The sequence below is a fragment of the Oncorhynchus nerka genome, linkage group LG20, assembly GCF_034236695.1.
Source record: "Oncorhynchus nerka isolate Pitt River linkage group LG20, Oner_Uvic_2.0, whole genome shotgun sequence".
NCBI lineage: Eukaryota > Metazoa > Chordata > Actinopteri > Salmoniformes > Salmonidae > Oncorhynchus > Oncorhynchus nerka.
Window position 1 is genome coordinate 57892815 of NC_088415.1, and position 19997 is coordinate 57912811.

The 19997-nt window shown below is 44.4% G+C and overlaps 1 protein-coding gene across 2 annotated transcripts in view; it reads right to left on the bottom strand.

The window, feature by feature from the left end:
* Positions 1 to 8230: 8230 nt before the first annotated feature.
* ncana (neurocan a) overlaps positions 8231 to 19997 on the bottom strand; it is a 71824-nt gene continuing 60057 nt past the window's right edge. Inside the window, exons 15-19 of one of the 2 annotated variants that reach the window (XM_029623266.2) lie at positions 16425 to 16476; positions 14295 to 14484; positions 13917 to 14061; positions 9739 to 9921; positions 8231 to 9540 (exon numbers count right to left, since the gene is read on the bottom strand). In XM_029623266.2, coding sequence (XP_029479126.2) covers positions 9449 to 9540; positions 9739 to 9921; positions 13917 to 14061; positions 14295 to 14484; positions 16425 to 16476 — 662 coding nt within the window. In that variant the 3' untranslated portion in view covers positions 8231 to 9448. Of the gene's footprint in view, positions 9546 to 9738; positions 9922 to 13916; positions 14062 to 14294; positions 14485 to 16424; positions 16477 to 19997 lie in introns of both variants that reach the window. The other variant, XM_029623265.2, reaches the window with a different exon arrangement.

Consider the following 19997-nt stretch of genomic DNA (forward strand, 5'->3'; position numbering starts at 1 on the left):
GTGGCTCATTCAGGTTACCATTGGAGATGATCCAGATGGCAGGGGTACGTTGGTTCCCCTCCATGACCTGCTCCTTGATGTTCTCTACCTTGCAAACCTCCTTTAGCTCTGATTTGGTGTCTGGAAGCCAGTCAGCCATGAACCTAGCACGTCCTTGGCCTCACACACGTTCACCGTCACCCCTGGCTGCTCCCCGAACGGACAGGTAGTGGGGGAGGGACGTGAGGCAGAACTATGGGGTCAGGTGTTGATAAATTGACAGATGTTGCAGGTAAGCACTGTGAGGTTGATTGCATGTGTTTATAGGACTTATAGTTTTGAAATCGAAGTGTATCTAATGAAGGTAGTGTACAATATATGTGTTACTTAGAAAATGGCACTCAGATGGCATCAGACTAACTAACAACTCCAAAATTAAAGCAATTGCATGTGGAGCAGGAACCACTGACTAGCTGCATTTTGCTATTATCAAGCAGTGGGGAACCGTCATGGCCCTCTATGCAGAGAGGGCCTAAGGACAGATACAAATCTGCATATATTTTTATATATTATAACAATGAATCTTTTTTTTGCCTTAATTGTAATGGACTTCCTACAGCATTTCTTCAGTTCGTGTTGGAAAAAGAAGGGTTAATATCCAAGAGAAAAAAATATCCAATCAGAATTTTCTTTAGGAGTATCTTGGTAGTAATAATCTAGCTGGGCTCGACTCTCATTAGCTAGGCCCTCAGGCTTTGAATAGAAGGCACCAGCCAGCGTCATTGACACTGACTTCAATTAGAGCAGCATTTTGGAATGACAGTAGAATCAACCAATCACATATTGTCTTGTAATAGGTGGGACAATTGTATGATGCTTCAGGGCCCTCTAGGGCCTCAGTATATGTTACTAATTCAGAGCCAATAGCGAGCCTTATCTTGTTTTCTCACGCTGAGCCTAGCTAGCTGGCTAGCTTTTTACAGTGAGTGTGTGTAACGAGTGTATGTAATGATAGCGATGGCAACTGCAGAGAGAGTAATCAAGGATGATGTGGTGGCTAAATTGTCGGCAATGCCCTTTTCAAGACTAACTTTTAATGAAAAGTTCAATCTTGTACAGACCAGGAGACCAAATCCTGCACTGCCTGATTTGGTGCAATGAGGAAAGAGTTTTTGAAAGGCATTTTCAAGTTAATAATTATGAGCACTATCCGTGGATACTCGGCTGTGAGCTGACAAAAAAGCTTTACTGTTGGATTTGCTTACTGTTCACCATGGATAACAGCTCAACCTGGACAACTGGTTTCAAAGATTTAGCCTGTTTGACAAAGTCAGCACTTTGACACCAAAACTCAACTTCACACCTGAGAGCTACAGTGAGTTTAAAAACATTTGGGGAAACAAGAGTAGTCCTTCTTAACGAGCAGCGGCGTAATGAGACACTTGCTCACAATGATAAAGTCACAACAGGGAGATTCTAAAGAGCCTTATTCATACGGTTGGGTTTTTAGGCAAGCAAGAATTAGCATTCAGAGGACATGATGAGGGTAAAGAATCAGCTAATAAGGGAAACTACTTGGAAATACTGGATTTCTTGGCTGAGTATGACAGCACGTTAAACTGAGTATGACAGCACGTTAAACTGAGTATGACAGCACGTTAAACTGAGTATGACAGCACGTTAAACTGAGTATGACAGCACTTTAAACTGCGTATGACAGCCCTTTAAACTGCCATTTGGCTATGGCTACCGTGTTCACAGGTACTTCCAGCAAAATCCAAAATGACCTGATACACGCGGTCGTGAATGCAATGACAGATGTCATGAAGGAAGAATTGGCGAAAAACCCCTTTGTAACCATTATGGTTGACGAGACGACAGACATCAGCAATGAAGCCCAAATGTCTTATGTGTTGCGTTACGCTACCGATGGTGGTGTGAAGGAAAGTTTTTTTATTTTTATTTGAGGATGTAACTGAGGATAAACGGGCAGAAGCGGTTGCTGCCCAAATTGTCAGCTTTTTAGAGGAGTGTGAATGCACTGCCAAAGTTGTGGCACAGTGTTACGATGGGGCCGCAGTCATGGCCTCTGGTATAAACGGAGTACAAGGTGAAAGAATCTATCCCGCAAGCTCTGTTCATTCATTGCTATGTGCACTGTGTATGAAACAAGGCGGAACTCATTGAACTCTTTAGTACCTAGTGGACCGTCACGATGACTCTGACGAAGACACCGTTCACAGCGCAGATGGATGCAGGATGCACCTGACAAGCTTCGAGTTCTGCTTCCTGCTATCCGAGTTCTACTCCATATGTGTGTACTCCGACGTGCTGCGTTCTACTCCATATGTGCGTACTCCGACGTGCTGCGTTCTACTCCATATGTGCGTACTCCGACGTGCTGCGTTCTACTCCATATGTGCGTACTCCGACGTGCTGCGTTCTACTCCATATGTGCGTACTCCGACGTGCTGCGTTCTACTCCATATGTGCGTACTCCGACGTGCTGCGTTCTACTCCATATGTGCGTACTCCGACGTGCTGCGTTCTACTCCATATGTGCGTACTCCGACGTGCTGCGTTCTACTCCATATGTGCGTACTCCGGCGTGCTGCGTTCTACTCCATATGTGCGTACTCCGACGTGCTGCGTTCTACTCCATATGTGCGTACTCCGATGTGCTGCGTTCTACTCCATATGTGCGTACTCCGACGTGCTGCGTTCTACTCCATATGTGCGTACTCCGACGTGCTGCGTTCTACTCCATATGTGCGTACTCCGACGTGCTGCGTTCTACTCCATATGTGCGTACTCCGACGTGCTGCGTTCTACTCCATATGTGCGTACTCCGACGTGCTGCGTTCTACTCCATATGTGCGTACTCCGACGTGCTGCGTTCTACTCCATATGTGCGTACTCCGGCGTGCTGCGTTCTACTCCATATGTGCGTACTCCGACGTGCTGCGTTCTACTCCATATGTGCGTACTCCGACGTGCTGCGTTCTACTCCATATGTGCGTACTCCGACGTGCTGCGTTCTACTCCATATGTGCGTACTCCGACGTGCTGCGTTCTACTCCATATGTGCGTACTCCGACGTGCTGCGTTCTACTCCATATGTGCGTACTCCGACGTGCTGCGTTCTACTCCATATGTGCGTACTCCGACGTGCTGCATTCTACTCCATATGTGCGTACTCCGACGTGCTGCGTTCTACTCCATATGTGCGTACTCCGACGTGCTGCGTTCTACTCCATATGTGCGTACTCCAACGTGCTGTTTGTAATATTGCAGAACAGGGAGTTTGACATGCAGTTCTGTTTGTCCAGGGTGGACGACTTCTGCAACACCACAGAGAGGGGAAAAGGTCAATTTGATTCCATCTACGAGGACACTGAGTGAGACCGAAGTACCAAGGGGGCGCAGGACACATAAGCAAGGAGACGTCCGCGGGCAGTACAAACAGCCACACAGCGCGATTATCGACAACATTGCCACTCAGCTAAGAAACCGGTTCAATGACCATGAAAGGCTCATGTTCCTTGCCCTCCTTGACCCACAAAAGTTCCAAATATATAGGGAAACGCCAAACTTTCCAAACGCTGTGTTTCCATAGTCTCGAGTTAAGTTATGGCCCTAATTTTGGTTTGCCGCGGCTTAAAACAGATCTCATCGTTATGTGCTCAATGTCTGACTTCGAGGGTAAGAGCCCGGGTGATCTGCTCCACTTTCTCCAGCAGAAGAGACTAATTGATAGTATGCACCAAATGTATCTCCTTTCCTGTCTAGTTTTGACCATTCCAGTGTCCACTGCATCAGTAGAAAGAGCATTTTCTGCACTAAAAAGGATCAAGACATATTCCAGGAACAACACTGGATCGGCTCGACTGTCGGCCCTGGCTTTGATCTCAATCAAAAAATAACTTTAAAATCAAAAGACAAGCAACCTGCCATTTCCCATTTCATAAAGAAGGACAGGTGAATGGACTTTGAAATGATAATCATAATGGTGAGGGGACTTTTTGTTTTCATCTACAGCTTGCTTTTTGTTGCTATCTCGTTCATTTCATTTTAGGTACAATGTGTAACGTATTATTTCAGCTTTAGACCACTGGTTGTGTGGTAAAAACAGAGGTAATGACGTTACAATTGGAAGTAGTGGGTACATGACATTTCGCGTTGTGGTGCATTTTTTTTATTGTGCATGCTGGCGCTACAGTGCAACTTTTTTTTCTCTGACAGCATACACTGTACGTGGTCTTGAAACAATGTGAGTCGTTGTGTGGTTGAATTTATTCCACCACTTTTTGAGTGACTGTTTGTTTTGGCAAATGTTTCTTTGAAACGACGCAAGCGTATTTTCCTCTAACGTAGTTCCTGCTATCGATATTTGCAACCGTTGTGCTGCTTCTGTGAGCCACAGCCGAGGCTTAGGACCGTTTGAATCTGTCATCAAATAGTTGCTTCTCTTACATAGGTCTGCAAAAGAAAGGTCTCAAGTCATGCTTTGTATCCCCAGGCATCCGAGTTCTCTATCTCTATGTATGACATCAGGTCTTTTTCCTCAACTGAGGACCTAGCTCCAATAGTCACGGTTCGCCACTGTTATCAAGAAATCTGCTGGTACCTCTTAACTGGTTAGGACAGCTCATGAGGTTTCCGAAATATCTGTCGACTAGGTGTGACTCTTATGACTAAAGAGACTTCATGCATAGATGTTATTTTTACCCTTAAGAGTAGGAGTAAAATGTCTCTATTCTCAGCACTTACGACCAATGTTTTACTCTGACACGCTTTGTGGCTATGGCCCTGGTTTCATTACTCTGACACGCTTTGTGGCTATGGCCCTGGTTTCATTACTCTGACACGCTTTGTGGCTATGGCCCTGGTTACATTACTCTGACACGATTTGTGGCTATGATTTGTGGTTACCAAAAGATAACATAATAGCATTCTTACCAGGTTGTGGATCAGGTCCATGTATTAGCATTATAATGACATACTGTACCTGCCAGGTCGTGGATCAGGTCCATGTATTAGCATTATAATGACATACTGTACCTGCCAGGTCGTGGATCAGGTCCATGTATTAGCATTATAATGACATACTGTACCTGCCAGGTTGTGGATCAGGTCCATGTATTAACATGATAATGACATACCTGCCAGGTTGTGGATCAGGTTCATGTAATAACATGATAATGACATACTGTACCTGCCAGGTTATGGATCAGGTCCATGTATTAGCATTATAATGGCATACTGTACCTGCCAGGTTATGGATCAGGTCCATGTATTAACATGATAATGACATACCTGCCAGGTTGTGGATCAGGTCCATGTAATAACATTATAATGACATACCTGCCAGGTCGTGGATCAGGTCCATGTATTAGCATTATAATGACATACTGTACCTGCCGGGTTGTGGATCAGGTCCATGTATTAGCATTATAATGACATACTGTACCTGCCAGGTTGTGGATCAGGTCCATGTATTAGCATTATAATGACATACTGTACCTGCCAGGTTGTGGATCAGGTCCATGTAATAACATGATAATGACATACTGTACCTGCCAGGTTGTGGATCAGGTCCATGTATTAGCATTATAATGACATACTGTACCTGCCAGGTTGTGGATCAGGTCCATGTAATAACATGATAATGACATACTGTACCTGCCAGGTTGTGGATCAGGTCCATGTATTAGCATTATAATGGAATACTGTACCTGCCAGGTTATGGATCAGGTCCACGTATTAACATGATAATGACATACCTGCCAGGTTGTGGATCAGGTCCATGTAATAACATGATAATGACATACCTGCCAGGTTGTGGATCAGGTCCATGTAATAACATGATAATGACATACCTGCCAGGTTGTGGATCAGGTCCATGTAATACCATGATAATGACATACCAGCCTGGTTGTGGATCAGATTCTTGAAGTTTCCACATATGCTGAGCACTTGTTGGCTGCTTTTCATTCACTCTGTGGTCTAATTCATCCCAAACCATCTCAACTGGGTTGAGGTTGGGTGATTGTGGAGGCCAGGTTGTCTGACGCAGCACTCCATCACTCTCCTTCTCGGTCAAATAGCCCTTTCACAGCCTGGAGGTGTTTTGGGTCATTGTCCTGTTGAAAAAACAAATGATTGTCCCACAGATGGGATGGCGTATCGCTGCAGAATGCTGTGGCAGCCATGCTGGTTAAGTGCGCCTGAATAAATCACTGACAGTACTGACAGTGTCACCAGCAAAGTACACCCACACCATCACACCTCTTCCATGCTTCACGGTGGGAACTCATCGGATCACCTACTCTGCGTCTCACAAAGACACGGCGGATGGAACCAAAAATCACAAATTTGGACTTTGGACAGATTTTCCACTGGTCTAATGTCCATAGCTCGTGTGTCTTGGCCCAAGCAAGTCTTGTTATTATTGGTGTCCTTTAGTAGTGGTTTCTTTGCAGCAAATTGAACATGAAGGCCTGATTCACACAGTCTCCTCTGAACAGTTGATGTTGAGATGCGTCTGTAACTTGAACTCTATGACGCATTTATTTGGGCTGCAATTTCTGAGGCTGGTAAATCTAATGAACTCGGAGTCTTCCTTTCATCACGAGAGCCAGTTTCATCGTGGCGCTTGATGTTTTTTGCAACTGCACTTGAAGAACTTTCAAAGTTGTTGAAATCGTCCGGATTAACCTTAATGTTATAAAGTAATGATAGACTGTCGTTTCTCTTTGCTTATTTGAGCTGTTCTTGCCATAATATGGACTTGGTCTTTTACCAAATAGGGCTATCTTCTGTATACCACCCCTACCTTGTCACTGTACTGCAGTGCCAGCTGTGACACCAGAGACTCTGGGTTCGTGCCCAGGCTCTGCCGTAACCGGCCGCGACCGGGAGGTCCGTGTGGCGACACACAATTGGCCTAGCGTCGTCCGGGTTAGGGAGGGTTTGGCCGGTAGGGAAATCCTTGTCTCATCGCGCACCAGCGACTCCTGTGGCGGGCCGGGCACAGTGCGCACTAACCAAGGTTGCCAGGTGTACGGTGTTTCCTCCGACACATTGGTGAGGCTGGCTTCCGGGTTGGACGGCGCTCTGTTAAGAAGCAGTGCGGCTTAGTTGGGTTGTGTATCGGAGGACGCATGACTCTTAACCTTCGTCTCTCCTGAGCCCGTACGGGAGTTGTAGCGATGAGACAAGATAGTAGCTACTAAACAATTGGTTACCACGAGAACAAGGGGTCAAAAAAAAATGTAAAGACAAAAAAAAAGAACGCACACCTGTTGAATTGAAATGCATTCCAGGTGACTACCTCATGATGCTGGTTGAGAGAATGCAAAGAGTGTGTAAAGCTGTCAAAGGCAAAGGGTGGCTACTTTGAAGATTCTCAAATATAAAATATATTTCAATTTATTCAACACTTTTTTGGTTACTATATGTGTTATTTCATAATTTGATGTTTTCACTATTATCCTATAATGTAGAAAATAGTCAAACTAAAGAAAAACCCTTGAATGAGTAGGTGTGTCCAAACTTTTGACTGGTACTGTACATTTTTTCCAGGCTAGTCTTTGTTTAACCAGCTAAACAGCTGTTCTTAGTGAAAATGTTTAGAATGACCTTTCTAGCTAATAGACTACTATGTTGGAGTTTACACTCCCTCGTTCAATGATAATGTGGGGAGATCACAATAATGCAACTATCTACCAAACCTATTCATTTTAAAATGTTGATTACTTCCCCTTGCCATTGTCATTCACCTAATAAGACAAGACACATATCCCCCCCCCCCCTCAATATGCTGGGGTTGCTTGGATCACCGGTTTGGATCACCCAGGTGGCCCCTGGCCCAAAAAAAGGTTGAAGATCCCCGTTTTAGATTTATTTTCAGCTATTGGGTCCATTATTTTAGATGTACTTTCCCTCCACAATCTTTTCAATAGAGACCAGAGAGAGGAGAAAACTGCTTCTTTGATCCCAACAGGATGAAACTATTGGCCAGAATGTCCTCTTTCTCTGGGTAGAGAATGAAGTAAATAGAGGTCACAGATATACAAAGACTTTCAGTTGGGTTCATTCTTTGGCTATAGGAGGCATATAGGGTTAGACACAAACCACTCTCAATCTGTGTTTGAGGTATAGAAATGATGTGGTCGAGAAACAGAAAGAAAACTCAGAAATAACAGCGTTAGAGCCCAGCTTAATCACAAAACTGACCAGATACATTGTCCTCGTTCATTACGTTTCTGCAGCTTTATTAAGAACGGAACACAACAGCAGGACAGGAAGTCATAACACCAACAAAAAGGATTACGCCCAATCAAATATCAGAAGAACAATATGCATCATGAATCATGGCATCCTGCCCCTCACATATTGGAGCCGGGCAAAGATTGGGACTATTGACCACCGAGCAGATAACTTGGTAAAGTTTTGTCCCAGTTACGCAGTATTTCGATTTATCCTATTCCATCTAGATCAATGGGTGTGTTTTAGTTGTTATTTGAGAGGGCGATACGGAGTACATGACTGGTACATGACTGGGTCATGACTGGTACATGACTGGGTCATGACAAGGCTCAGGTATCAATCAGATACCAGTCAATAACAAACAAACTAAACACCACAGTATTTACAGTACAGAGACAGGCCATCAAAGGGTTACCTTCATTACTTTTGATTGTAAGAATGGTATATACAACAAAAAGGTATTACATTGCCTCGTTGGATTATGTCAAAACAAATCAACATACTGTATATTAACTTGCGAAGACTCCATAATAAATAGTAACATTACATGAAGAGATAGCAAATATTAAAAATGGCATGAAAGTTGAATAACAAAACAGACCTGCTATTCAGGAGTCCTAAAGAAACATAACAAATACAGTATACATACAAAAGCTCTGGGATATTTGAGACTGAAAGCTAACTAGCTCACTGGCATTAATTACATTTGTGCTTTATAAACAGAATACTAAAATGAGTTCTGAGATGTAGAACAAGCTTCAAACTTTGCAGAACACATACACTCGCATAGCATAGACACCCTGACACACACACACACACACGTCACTGTCTATGTTTAGACAGCGAGAATAGGTTATCCATACACATGCCAAGGATTTGCTGTTTCTTAGATATTAGCGACCGTGTTAGCGAGAGAACAAGTATTACTGTTGTAATGGACCTGGGGTAAACAAAATCAACAACAAAGGAACAAATCCTAACTTTACATATGTACGTGTGAACAATTCACTTTTTTTGCACTGATGTCAATAGGTCATTTGAATAAAGGTTTTTCACACATACAGTTTCTGAAGTGAGGTTTTAACCCAAAGAGACAGACTGAAATAGGTCAGGAAAATATAAACGTCAACTAGTGTCAGGGGTCCTGCACAGGGCATTATGGGAGGTGTAGTATTTGGTTCAGTAGGGGCTGTGTGCATCATTTTCCCTCTCCCTGTGTGCCTCTCCTCCATGTCTCCTGTGGTCCCTGCGCTGGCCGTGGTGGTGGTTGCGGCGGTACCGGTGGGATCGCTGAGCTGACGGAGGGGAACACAGAGGGTGCAGTGACAACATTTACCATTCTGTTTCTTATTGAGCCCATATTAGAGGGAATACACACATGTTTATGGCTGACCTGGGTGAATAAAGGTTTGTTATCCAAAAAAGGTTGCATAACACAACAAATGTGTTTTTTTTTTTTCAGAACAAAATCTGGTGCTTGTTACTCACACTTTGTGCAGATGATCTTGGGCCGGTCCCAGATGCCGTTGGCCCGGCAACGCGCAGTGGGGATGTGGCGCTGGTAGAAACCTTCAGTACACTGGTAACGCACAACAGCGTGTATGTCATAGTGGGACCGCCGACGGCCAATCAGATGGGCGTTCTCCACGGCGGGTGGGGTTCCACACAGCACTGTCAGACGGGCCGACAATAACAAAAAAGTCTGTCTTGAGCAACAAAGCAAAAGCACAAGATACTGTATGTAGCTACAGATGTAGAATCTTACTTTGATGACCCTGTTGCAGGATACATTTTGCAGGAAAAGGCTTCTGAAGTTTGTAATTTCCACTTTGAAAAATGCATCAACCCCTAAAACATTTCCATTAATTATAAAACACATAATAATTCACATTTCCTGTTGATGCAGGATTATTTTCCTGCTGTTGTTAACTTGCTCTAATTAAGATCCTACATGTTTCTGTATGGTATCTTGCTTGCAATTCCTTTCTTCTCTCCCTAGGTTGCGCTATTGCTACTGAATCCCACCTGAAGACAGTTGGCGAGATTGAGTGCTGACCAAAGGGTGGAAACTGGGTTGTTATGGAGCAGTGTCAAGTAACAGAGAGCCAAGACAGCTCCCATATTCTCCCCTCCCTCTTTCTCACTCTGCCTCTCCATCTATTTCTCTCTCCCTCTCTGCCTCTCTCTCTGCTCTGCCTCTCCATCTATTTCTCTCTCCCTCTCTGCCTCTCTCTCACTCTGCCTCTCCATCATCTATTTCTCTCTCCCTCTCGGCCTTTTTCTCACTCTGCCTCCATCTATTTCTCTCTCCCTCTCTGCCTCTCTCTCTGCTCTGCCTCTCCATCTATTTCTCTCTCCCTCTCTGCCTCTCTCTCACTCTGCCTCTCCATCTATTTCACTCTCCCTCTCTGCCTCTCTCTCTGCTCTGCCTCTCCATCTATTTCTCTCTCCCTCTCTGCCTCTCTCTCACTCTGCCTCTCCATCTATTTCTCTCTCCCTCTCTGCCTCTCTCCCTCTCTGCCTCTCCATCTATTTCTCTCTCCCTCTCTGCCTCTCTCCCTCTCCATCTATTTCTCTCTCACTCTCTGCCTCTCTCTCTGCTCTGCCTCTCCATCTATTTCTCTCTCCCTCTCTGCCTCTCTCTCACTCTGGCTCTCCATCTATTTCTCTCTCACTCTCTGCCTCTCTCGCACTCTGCCGCTCCATCTATTTCTCTCTCCCTCTCTCTTGCTCTCTGCCTCTCTCTCTGCTCGGCCTCCCTCTCTCTCACTCTGCCTCTCCATCTATTTCTCTCTCTTGCTCTCTGCCTCTCTCTCTGCTCTGCCTCTCTCTCTCTCTCTCTGTCTGTCTCGCTCTTCCACGCTCTGTATTCAAGGAGCTAGGCTTCCGGCTATCTCATATATCCTTGCTCCTGTTCTCATTCCACCGTGTCACAATTACATCAGGGTAACAAAGAGATGCATTTTGGGACTTTGGGGGCAGATCTGAGGGCAAAACAGCCACTGGTAATTTAATGCCAACTTTATACAATATGGCAAATGGTGGCTTTGTAGCCCAAGTAATTATCCGTAGGGTGAGATAAAATGGCAACAGAGAGAGATGGAGTTTTCTGTTTAGATCAACTAGGAGTTTAAAAAAAAAACATGCAATTCAGACTTCTGTGTTATCTGTTTGTTTTGAGCTTCATACACAAGCATCTCTTCCCACATTTAGATTCAATCAGTTCAAGCGTTAACTGGCGATAGCAGACACCTGCGTAGCGGATGTTTTGGCGGTGTTGGACGTGGAACTGCGTTGTAGCCGTCAAATAGGTGAGCAGCTGTGGTCATTGTCACGAAGCCACACCTGCCCCACTCCAGATAGAGGTTCAGAACAAGAAAGTGTAGGCTATATACTGTAGAAATAATTACACTCAAATTGAAAAATAATTGTATGAAATAATGAGGATTTCTATCAGCCTTATCAGCCTTATCTAGGTGTAGATTACATCTCATATTCCAGTGTTTGAATTTGTAAAGAAGGCTGCATGGGATTTCTGTTAATGTGACTCCGTGCAGCAACGGCAATGTCCGCTTTAGGTGTAATGCCGGGAGACACATGGGATTTCTGTTAATGTGACTCTATGCAGCAATGGCAATGTCCGCTTTAGGTGTAATGCAGCCAATGGCAATGTCCGCTTTAGGTGTAATGCAGCCAATGGCAATGTCCGCTTTAGGTGTAATGCAGCCAATGGCAATGTCCACTTTAGGTGTAATGCAGCCAATGGCAATGTCCGCTTTAGGTGTAATGCAGCCAATGGCAATGTCCGCTTTAGGTATAATGCCGGGAGACACTTGGGATTTCAAATCAAATCTAATCAAATTTTACTTGTCAGATGCGCCGAATACAACAAGTGTAGACCTTACCGTGAAAGGCTTACTTACAAGCCCTTAACCAACAGTGCAGTTCAAGAAATAGAGTTGAGAAATTATTTACTAAATAAACTAAAGTGAAAAAAACAACAACAAGCAAACCTCAAAAAATCGAAAAAGTAACAAGAAAATTACATAACAATAATGAGGCTATATACAGGGGGTACAGTCAATGTGCGGGGGTACAGGTTAGTCGAGGTCATTTGTAAAGTGACTATGCATAGATAATTAACAGTGAGTAGCAGCAGTGTAAAAACAAAGGGGGGGTGGGTCAATGTAAATAGTCCGGGTGGCCATTTGATTAATTGTTCAGCAGTCTTATGGCTTGGGGGTAGAAGCTGTTAAGGACCTTTTTGGTCCTAGACTTGGCACTCCGGTACCGCTTGCCGTGCGGTAGCAGAGCAAACAGTCTATGACTTGGGTGAGTTTTTGACAATTTTTTGGGCCTTCCTCTGACATCGCTGGGGCCCAGTGATGTACTGGTGCAGCTGTAAAACCTTTTGAGGATCTGAGGACCCATGCCAAATCTTTTCAGTCTCCTGAGGGGAAAAGGAGTCGTGCCCTCTTCACAACTGTCTTGGTGTGTTTGGACCATGATAGTTCGTTGGACACCAAGGAACTTGAAACTCTCGACCCGCTCAATTTCAGCCCCGTCGATGTTAATGGGGTTCTGTTCGGCCCTCCTTTTCCTATAGTCCACGATCAGCTCCTTAGTCTTGCTCACGTTGAGGGAGAGGTTGTTGTCTTGCCAGGTTTCTGACCTCCTGAACAGGGCGTACAGGAGGAGACTAAGCACGCACCCCTGAGGGGCCCCAGTGTTGAGGATCAGCTTGGCAGATGTGTTGTTGCCTACCCTTACCACCTGGGGGCAGCCTGTCATGATGTCCAGGATCCAGTTGCAGAGGGAGATGTTTAGTCCCAGGGTCTTTAGCTTAGTGATGAGGTTTGTGGGCACAATGGTGTTGAATGCTGAGCTCTAGTCAATGAACAGCATTCACACATAGGTGTTCCCTTTGTCCAGGTGGGAAAGGGCAGTGTGGAGTGCGATTTGAGATTGCGACTCTGTGGATCTGTTGGGGCGGTATGCGATTTGTAGTGGGTCTAGGGTTTCCAGCATGATTTGACAGCTCTAACGCAGTTCCCCCTCCAACACCGCCAAAACAACCGCTATGTTGATGTTGGCTAAAGCAGATCTGATTGAATCAAGCCCTTAAAAGCTGCTTGTCACACTGCTGCCTATTGAGGTTTGGCAGCCCGCGTTTTAATTGGGTTGTTTCTAGGGGAATTTCAGTGGTTTGGAAATAGCACTATCTTCTGTCTGTCGATAAGGCAAACAAAAAATGATGCATGACACTATGTCTGATGCTAGTCAATAATAACCTGTTGAACTAAATTCTAGATTGACACATTTAACCAAAGGGCCATATTTCTTCTGGCATTTTCCGTTGATAAAACTGTCATTATGCTCTTACACTCAGGGCTGATGTGAAGTTTGTGCGTTTCACTGCCAGACATTCTATTGACAAAACAGAACAGTCGCCAAGGGGATACAAGGCTTTGTAGAGGAAAATGAAGGCTGTGGAACGTAATATGAAACAGTATTTCCAAAATCGTTATTTGCCGTGATGACTCAACTAAAGCCAAATGAACATAACATCCTGTTTCTAGGCACAGCCCAGTCTATTAGGATCCCGCCGTTTCTAAAACCCTTACGGAGGACGTTATTGCCATGCAAATGCATCATTGTTGTTTTACCTGTGCCTTTCTTGCAGACGTAGGGCAGGTTATAGTTGCAGGGCACATCGTTCCACTTGCCGTCCTCATGGGCGATGGTCACCACACAATCCTCTCCGCCCGCGAAGAAGTTATCAGGCTGGCTCTCTCGCCAGTTCTCATATACCTACACAATACCACACAATTATGTTACGTTGTAATCATTTTCTATTATACTGTAGTCATGCTAAATTGGCTTTGAATCTGTTATAAACTAATAATCACCCAGTTATACATCTGTAGTTACACTTTACACATATTATTCCAATTGTGAGGATCAAGTACAGGTATAAATCACATATATTCACAAACTGAGCACAATATGACATATTATTGACAGGGAGGAATATCAAATCTCACCAGGTCATTGACATCAGTCCATTGGAAGTCCTCCTCTACGGTGCGATCATTCAGGCCAATCCAGGCGTTATCATGGCCCAGCCCATTGATGAACTCCTGCTCTGTGACTGAGGTGATACTACTAAGATGGGAGCTGTGCACTCTGCAGTCCTTCTCTGCATCCTCCCAGGTGTGTCTGTGAGAGAAGTACCTGAAGTGGAGAAACAGGTAGATGTCATTTCAGTAGAATAACATAGGATATATTATTGTTATTGTGTTGAGAGGTATTTCATAGCCCTGTTTACACCCCGTTGTAACCTCTGTACAGTGCATTCGGAAAGTACTCAGACCCCTTGACTTTTTCCAACATTTTGTTACGTTGCCTTATTCTAAATCGTCATAATGACAAAGCAAAAATATATTTTTTAAACATTTTTGCAAATGTACACTACCGGCCAAAGGTTTTGGAATAACGTTCTCATTCCAGGGTTTTTATTTATTTAGACTATTTTTTACATTGTAGAATAGTAGTGAAGACATAAACTATGAAATAACACATTTGGAATCATGTAGTAACCAAAAATGTGTTCAACAAATTGAAATATATTTTATATTTGAGATTCTTCAAATAGCCACATTTTTCTTTGATGACAGCTTTGCACACTCTTGGCATTCTCTCAAATAGCTTCATAGAGGTAGTCACCTGAAATGCATTTAAATGAACAGGTGTGCCTTGTTAAAAGTTAATTTGTGGAATTTATTTCCTTAATGCGTTAGAGCCAATCAGTTGTGTTGTGACTAGGTAGCGGGGGTACACAGAAGATATCCTTATTTGGTAAAAGACCAAGTCCATAGTATGGCAAGAACAGCTCAAATAAGCAAAGAGAAATTACCGTCCATCATTATTTTCAGACATGAAGGTCAGTCAATACGGAAATTTCAAAAACTTTGAATGTTTCTTCAAGTGCAGTCGCAAAAACCATTAATCGCTATGATGAATGCACTGTCTCATGAGGACCGCCACAGGAAAGGAAGACCCAGAGTTACCTCTGCTGCAGAGGATAAGTTCATTACAGTTAACTGCACCTCAGATTGCAGCCCAAATAAATGCTTCACAGAGTAACTGACACATCTCAACATCAACCTGTTCAGAGGAGACTGCGTGAATCAGGCCTTCATGGTCAAAATGCTGCAAAGAAACCACTACTAAAGGACACTAATAAGAAGAAGAGACTTGCTTGGGCCAAGAAACACAAGCAATGGACATTAGACCGTTGGATATCTGTCCTTTGGTCTTATGAGTCCAAATTTGAGATTTTTGGTTCCAATTGCCATGTCTTTGTGAGACGCGGTGTGGGTGAACGGATGATCTCTACATATCTATTTCCCACCGTGAAGCATGGAGGAGGAGGTGTTATGGTGTGGGGGTGCTTTGCTGGTGATACTGTCAGTGATTTATTTAGAATTCAAGGCACACTTAACCAGCATGGCTACCACAGCATTCTGCAGCGATACGCCATCCCACCTGGTTTGGGCTTAGTGGGACTGTCCTTTGTTTTTCAACAGGACAATGACCCAACACACCTCCAGGCTGTGTAAGGGCTATTTGACCAAGAAGGAGGGTAATGGAGTGCTGCATCAGATGACCTGGCCTCCACAATCACCCAACCTCAACCAAATTGAGATTGTTTGGGATGAGCTCTACTGACAATTTCTTCAACCTCATGGCTTGGTTTTTGCTCTGATATGCACTGTCAACTGTGGGACCTAATATAGACTGGTGTATCAAATTATGTCCAATCAAGTGAAATTACCACAGGTGGACTCCAATCAAGTTGTAGAAACATCTCAAGGATGATCAATGGAAACAGGATGCATAAGGTCTGAATACTTATGTAAATAAGGTATGTTTTTAAAATAAAATTGACAAACATTTCTAAAAATCAGGTTTTTTCTTTGTCATTATGGTGTGTTGTGTGTAGATTGCTGAGGAAAAAATTATCAATTTTAGAATAAGGCTGTAACATAACAAAATGTGGAAAAAGTCAAGGGGTCTCTACACTTTTCCGAAGGCACTGTATATGATACTGTTTGATTTGCGATGAATGTTTAGATGCAAAGTGTGTAGAACGGTATTATTTTCACACGCACCTGTAGCAGTGGCCATGGAACTTCCTCCATCCATGTTCACAGCTCTCAACGTCTAAGAGTAGAGGGAGAAAGGAGACAGGTGGAGGGATGGATGGAGGGAGAGGCGAGAGAGGTAAGTGTGTGGAAGATGGGAGACAGATAAAGGAGGCAAGGAAGAGAGAAAGATTGAGGGAAAGAGAGATGAAAAGAGGGACAGTGACAGAGAAAAGAAGAGCGAGAGGTGGATCAAAAGGAGAGAAGATTATTCTATATACCCTTTCAACCTTCCATCCAGTATTGTACCTCTCAGGACCTGCAAGGACACATATTAATGGTGTTAAGATCCTGTGAGAGTGAATGAAACACTAAACCTACAATCATGGATCCTGCATTTCCATTCTCAGCACACCTTTTTCTGCATAGGCAGGACTCATTATTGTGCATTACGAGGACTCATTAATAACTAAGGGTTATGTATTCATTCATCCTCATTGCTATTAGTGTTTCTGCACACACGGGGGAGTACAAATGAGGAGTTGTGGGCGGCTGTCTGACTCTGAAGCCAGCGAGGTGTGTGCGTGTCTGCGCTCGTTTCAGTGTGTGTGCGTGTGTTTCGGTGTACATATATCAGGCAGCTCTCTGCAGCACAGTGACAGGTACAGATATAATGCCTGATAGCCAGTGAGTGATACTCCAGGGGTGCCAAGGTGAATGGCAAGGCACTGGAGCGACGAACTGCCCTTGCTGTCTCTGCCTGTCCAGCACCCCTCTCTCCACTGGGATTCTCTGCCTCTGACCCTATTACTATTAAGGGGACTGAGTCACTGGCTTACTAGTGCTCTTCCATGCCGTCCCTAGGAGACGTGATCTTCCTGTCCGATTTTGTACCACCTCGGGCTTGTGCGGTGGAGGAGATCTTCGTGGGCTATACTCAGCCTTGTCTCAGGGTACTACGTTGGTGGTCTGTTGATATCTCTCTAGTGGTGGGGCTGTGCATTGGCAAAGTGGGTGGGGTTATATCCTGCCTGGTTGGTCCTGTCCGTGGGTATCGTCGGACGGGGCCACAGTGTCCCCCCTACCCACCCCATGTCTCAGTTTCCAGTATCTATGCTGCAATAGTCTATGTACCGGGGGACTAGGGTCAGTCTGTTGTATCTGGTGTAATTCTCCTGTCTTATCTGGTGTCATTTGTGAATTTAAGTATGATCCCTCCAATTCTCTCTCTCTCTCTCCCAGCCCTAGGACCATGCCTCAGGACTATCTGGCCTGATGACTCCTGGCTGTCCCCAGTCCACCTGGTCGTGCTGCTGCTCCAGTTTCAACTGTTCTTCCTGCGGCTAGGGAACCCTGACCTGTTCAACGGATGTGCTACCTTGTCCCCGACCTGCTGTTTTCAACCTTCTCCTCCTCTCTACCGCACCTGCTGTCTATACCTCTTAATGATCGGCTATGAAAGGCCAACTAACATTTACTCCTGAGGTACTTAAAAAATTAAAATAAAATCACCTTTATTTAACCAGGTAGGCTAGTTGAGAACAAGTTCTCATTTACAACTTCGACCTGGCCAAGATAAAGCAAAGCATCATTGAAGGAAGCTCAGGGGCGAGGTAAAATAGACAGATGAGGAACACAAACAACAACACAGAGTTACACATGGAATAAACAAACATACAGTCAATAACACAATAGAAAAAAGTCTATATACAGTGTGTGTAAATGAGGTAAGATAAGGGAGGTAAGACAATAAATAGGCCACAGTGGCGAGATAATTACAATTTAGCAATTAAACACTGGCATGATAGATGTGCAGAAGATGAATGTGCAAGTAGAGATACTGGGGTGCAGAGGAGCAAAACAAATAAATAACAGTATGGGGATGAGGTAGTTGGATGGGTTATTTACAGATGGGCTATGTACAATTGCAGTGATCTGTGAGCTGCTCTGACAGCTGGTGCTTAAAGTTAGTGAGGGAGATATGAGTCTCCAGCTTCAGTGATGTTTGCAATTCAATCCAGTCATTGGCAGCAGAGAACTGGAAGGAAAGGCGGCCAAAGGAGGATTTAGCTTTGGGGGTGACCAGTGAAATATACCTGCTGGAGCGCGTGCTACAGGTGGGTGCTGCTATGGTGACTAGTGAGCTGAGATAAGGTGGGGCTTTACCTAGCAAAGACTTATAGATGATCTGGAGCCAGTGGGTTTGGCGACGAATATGAAGCGAGAACAAGCCAACGAGAGCATACAGGTCGCAGTGGTGGGTTGTATATGAGTCTTTGGTAACAAAACAGATGGCACTGTGATAGACTGCATCCAATTTGCTAAGTAGCGTGTTGGAGGCTATTTTGTAAATGACATCGCCGGAGTCAATCGGATCGGTAGGATAGTCAGTTTTACGAGGGTATGTTTGGCAGCATGAGTGAAGGATGCTTTGTTGCGAAATAGGAAGCATATTCTAGATAAAATTTTGGATTGGAGATGCTTAATGTGAGTCTGGAAGGAGAGTTTACAGTCTAACCAGACACCTAGGTATTTGTAGTCGTCCACATATTCTAAATCCGAACCGTCCAGAGTAGTGATGCTGGACGGGTGGACAGGTATGGGCAGCGATCGGTTGATTTAATTTTACTTGCACTCACAGTTTTTCTCAATTGCTAAAACACTAAAACCCATTGGCTGAACAAAGTTCTCAGTTGCCTGGACTCATTTAGCTAATGATGCAGTCTGTTGTCAATACCTTAAACCATTTCACGTGGTAAAACACCATTTGCAGATCTCACTTAGTCTTTTCAGCAAAACTCTAAACACATTCTCATTCTCAAAACACATTCTGCACTCTAATGCACATGTCATCCATACTGGTAAACACAAGTGGCAACAATCAAATACAAATAGAGAACACATGTCATTGTTTGAAGACAACCACTCAAAATTGATTTAACCTGTTTCAAATGATGCGACACAACCAATATAAGCCAGTTCAGAGAGCAAACAGGATGCTGAAGGTGGGAAGGAGAAAGTCTGAGAATGGATAGAAGAAACAATGTGAGAGGATGAGGACGAGTGCGTATTGCGAGGTGGGCGACGAGGAGGAGGAGGGCAAGACAGACGAAGAGGAAGACATTTACATTACATTTACATTTAAGTCATTTAGCAGACGCTCTTATCCAGAGCGACTTACAAATTGGTGCTTTCACCTTATGACATCCAGTGGAACAGCCACTTTACAATAGTGCATCTAGGTCTTTTAAGGGGGGGGAGGGGGGAGGGGGGGTGAGAAGGATTACTTTATCCTATCCTAGGTATTCCTTAAAAAGGTGGGGTTTCAGGTGTCTCTGGAAGGTGGTGATTGACTCCGCTGTCCTGGCGTCGTGAGGGAGTTTGTTCCACCATTGGGGGGCCAGAGCAGCGAACAGTTTTGACTGGGCTGAGCGGGAACTGTACTTCCTCAGTGGTAGGGAGGCGAGCAGGCCAGAGGTGGATGAATGCAGTGCCCTTGTTTGGGTGTAGGGCCTGATCAGAGCCTGGAGGTACTGAGGTGCCGTTCCCCTCACAGCTCCGTAGGCAAGCACCATGGTCTTGTAGCGGATGCGAGCCTCA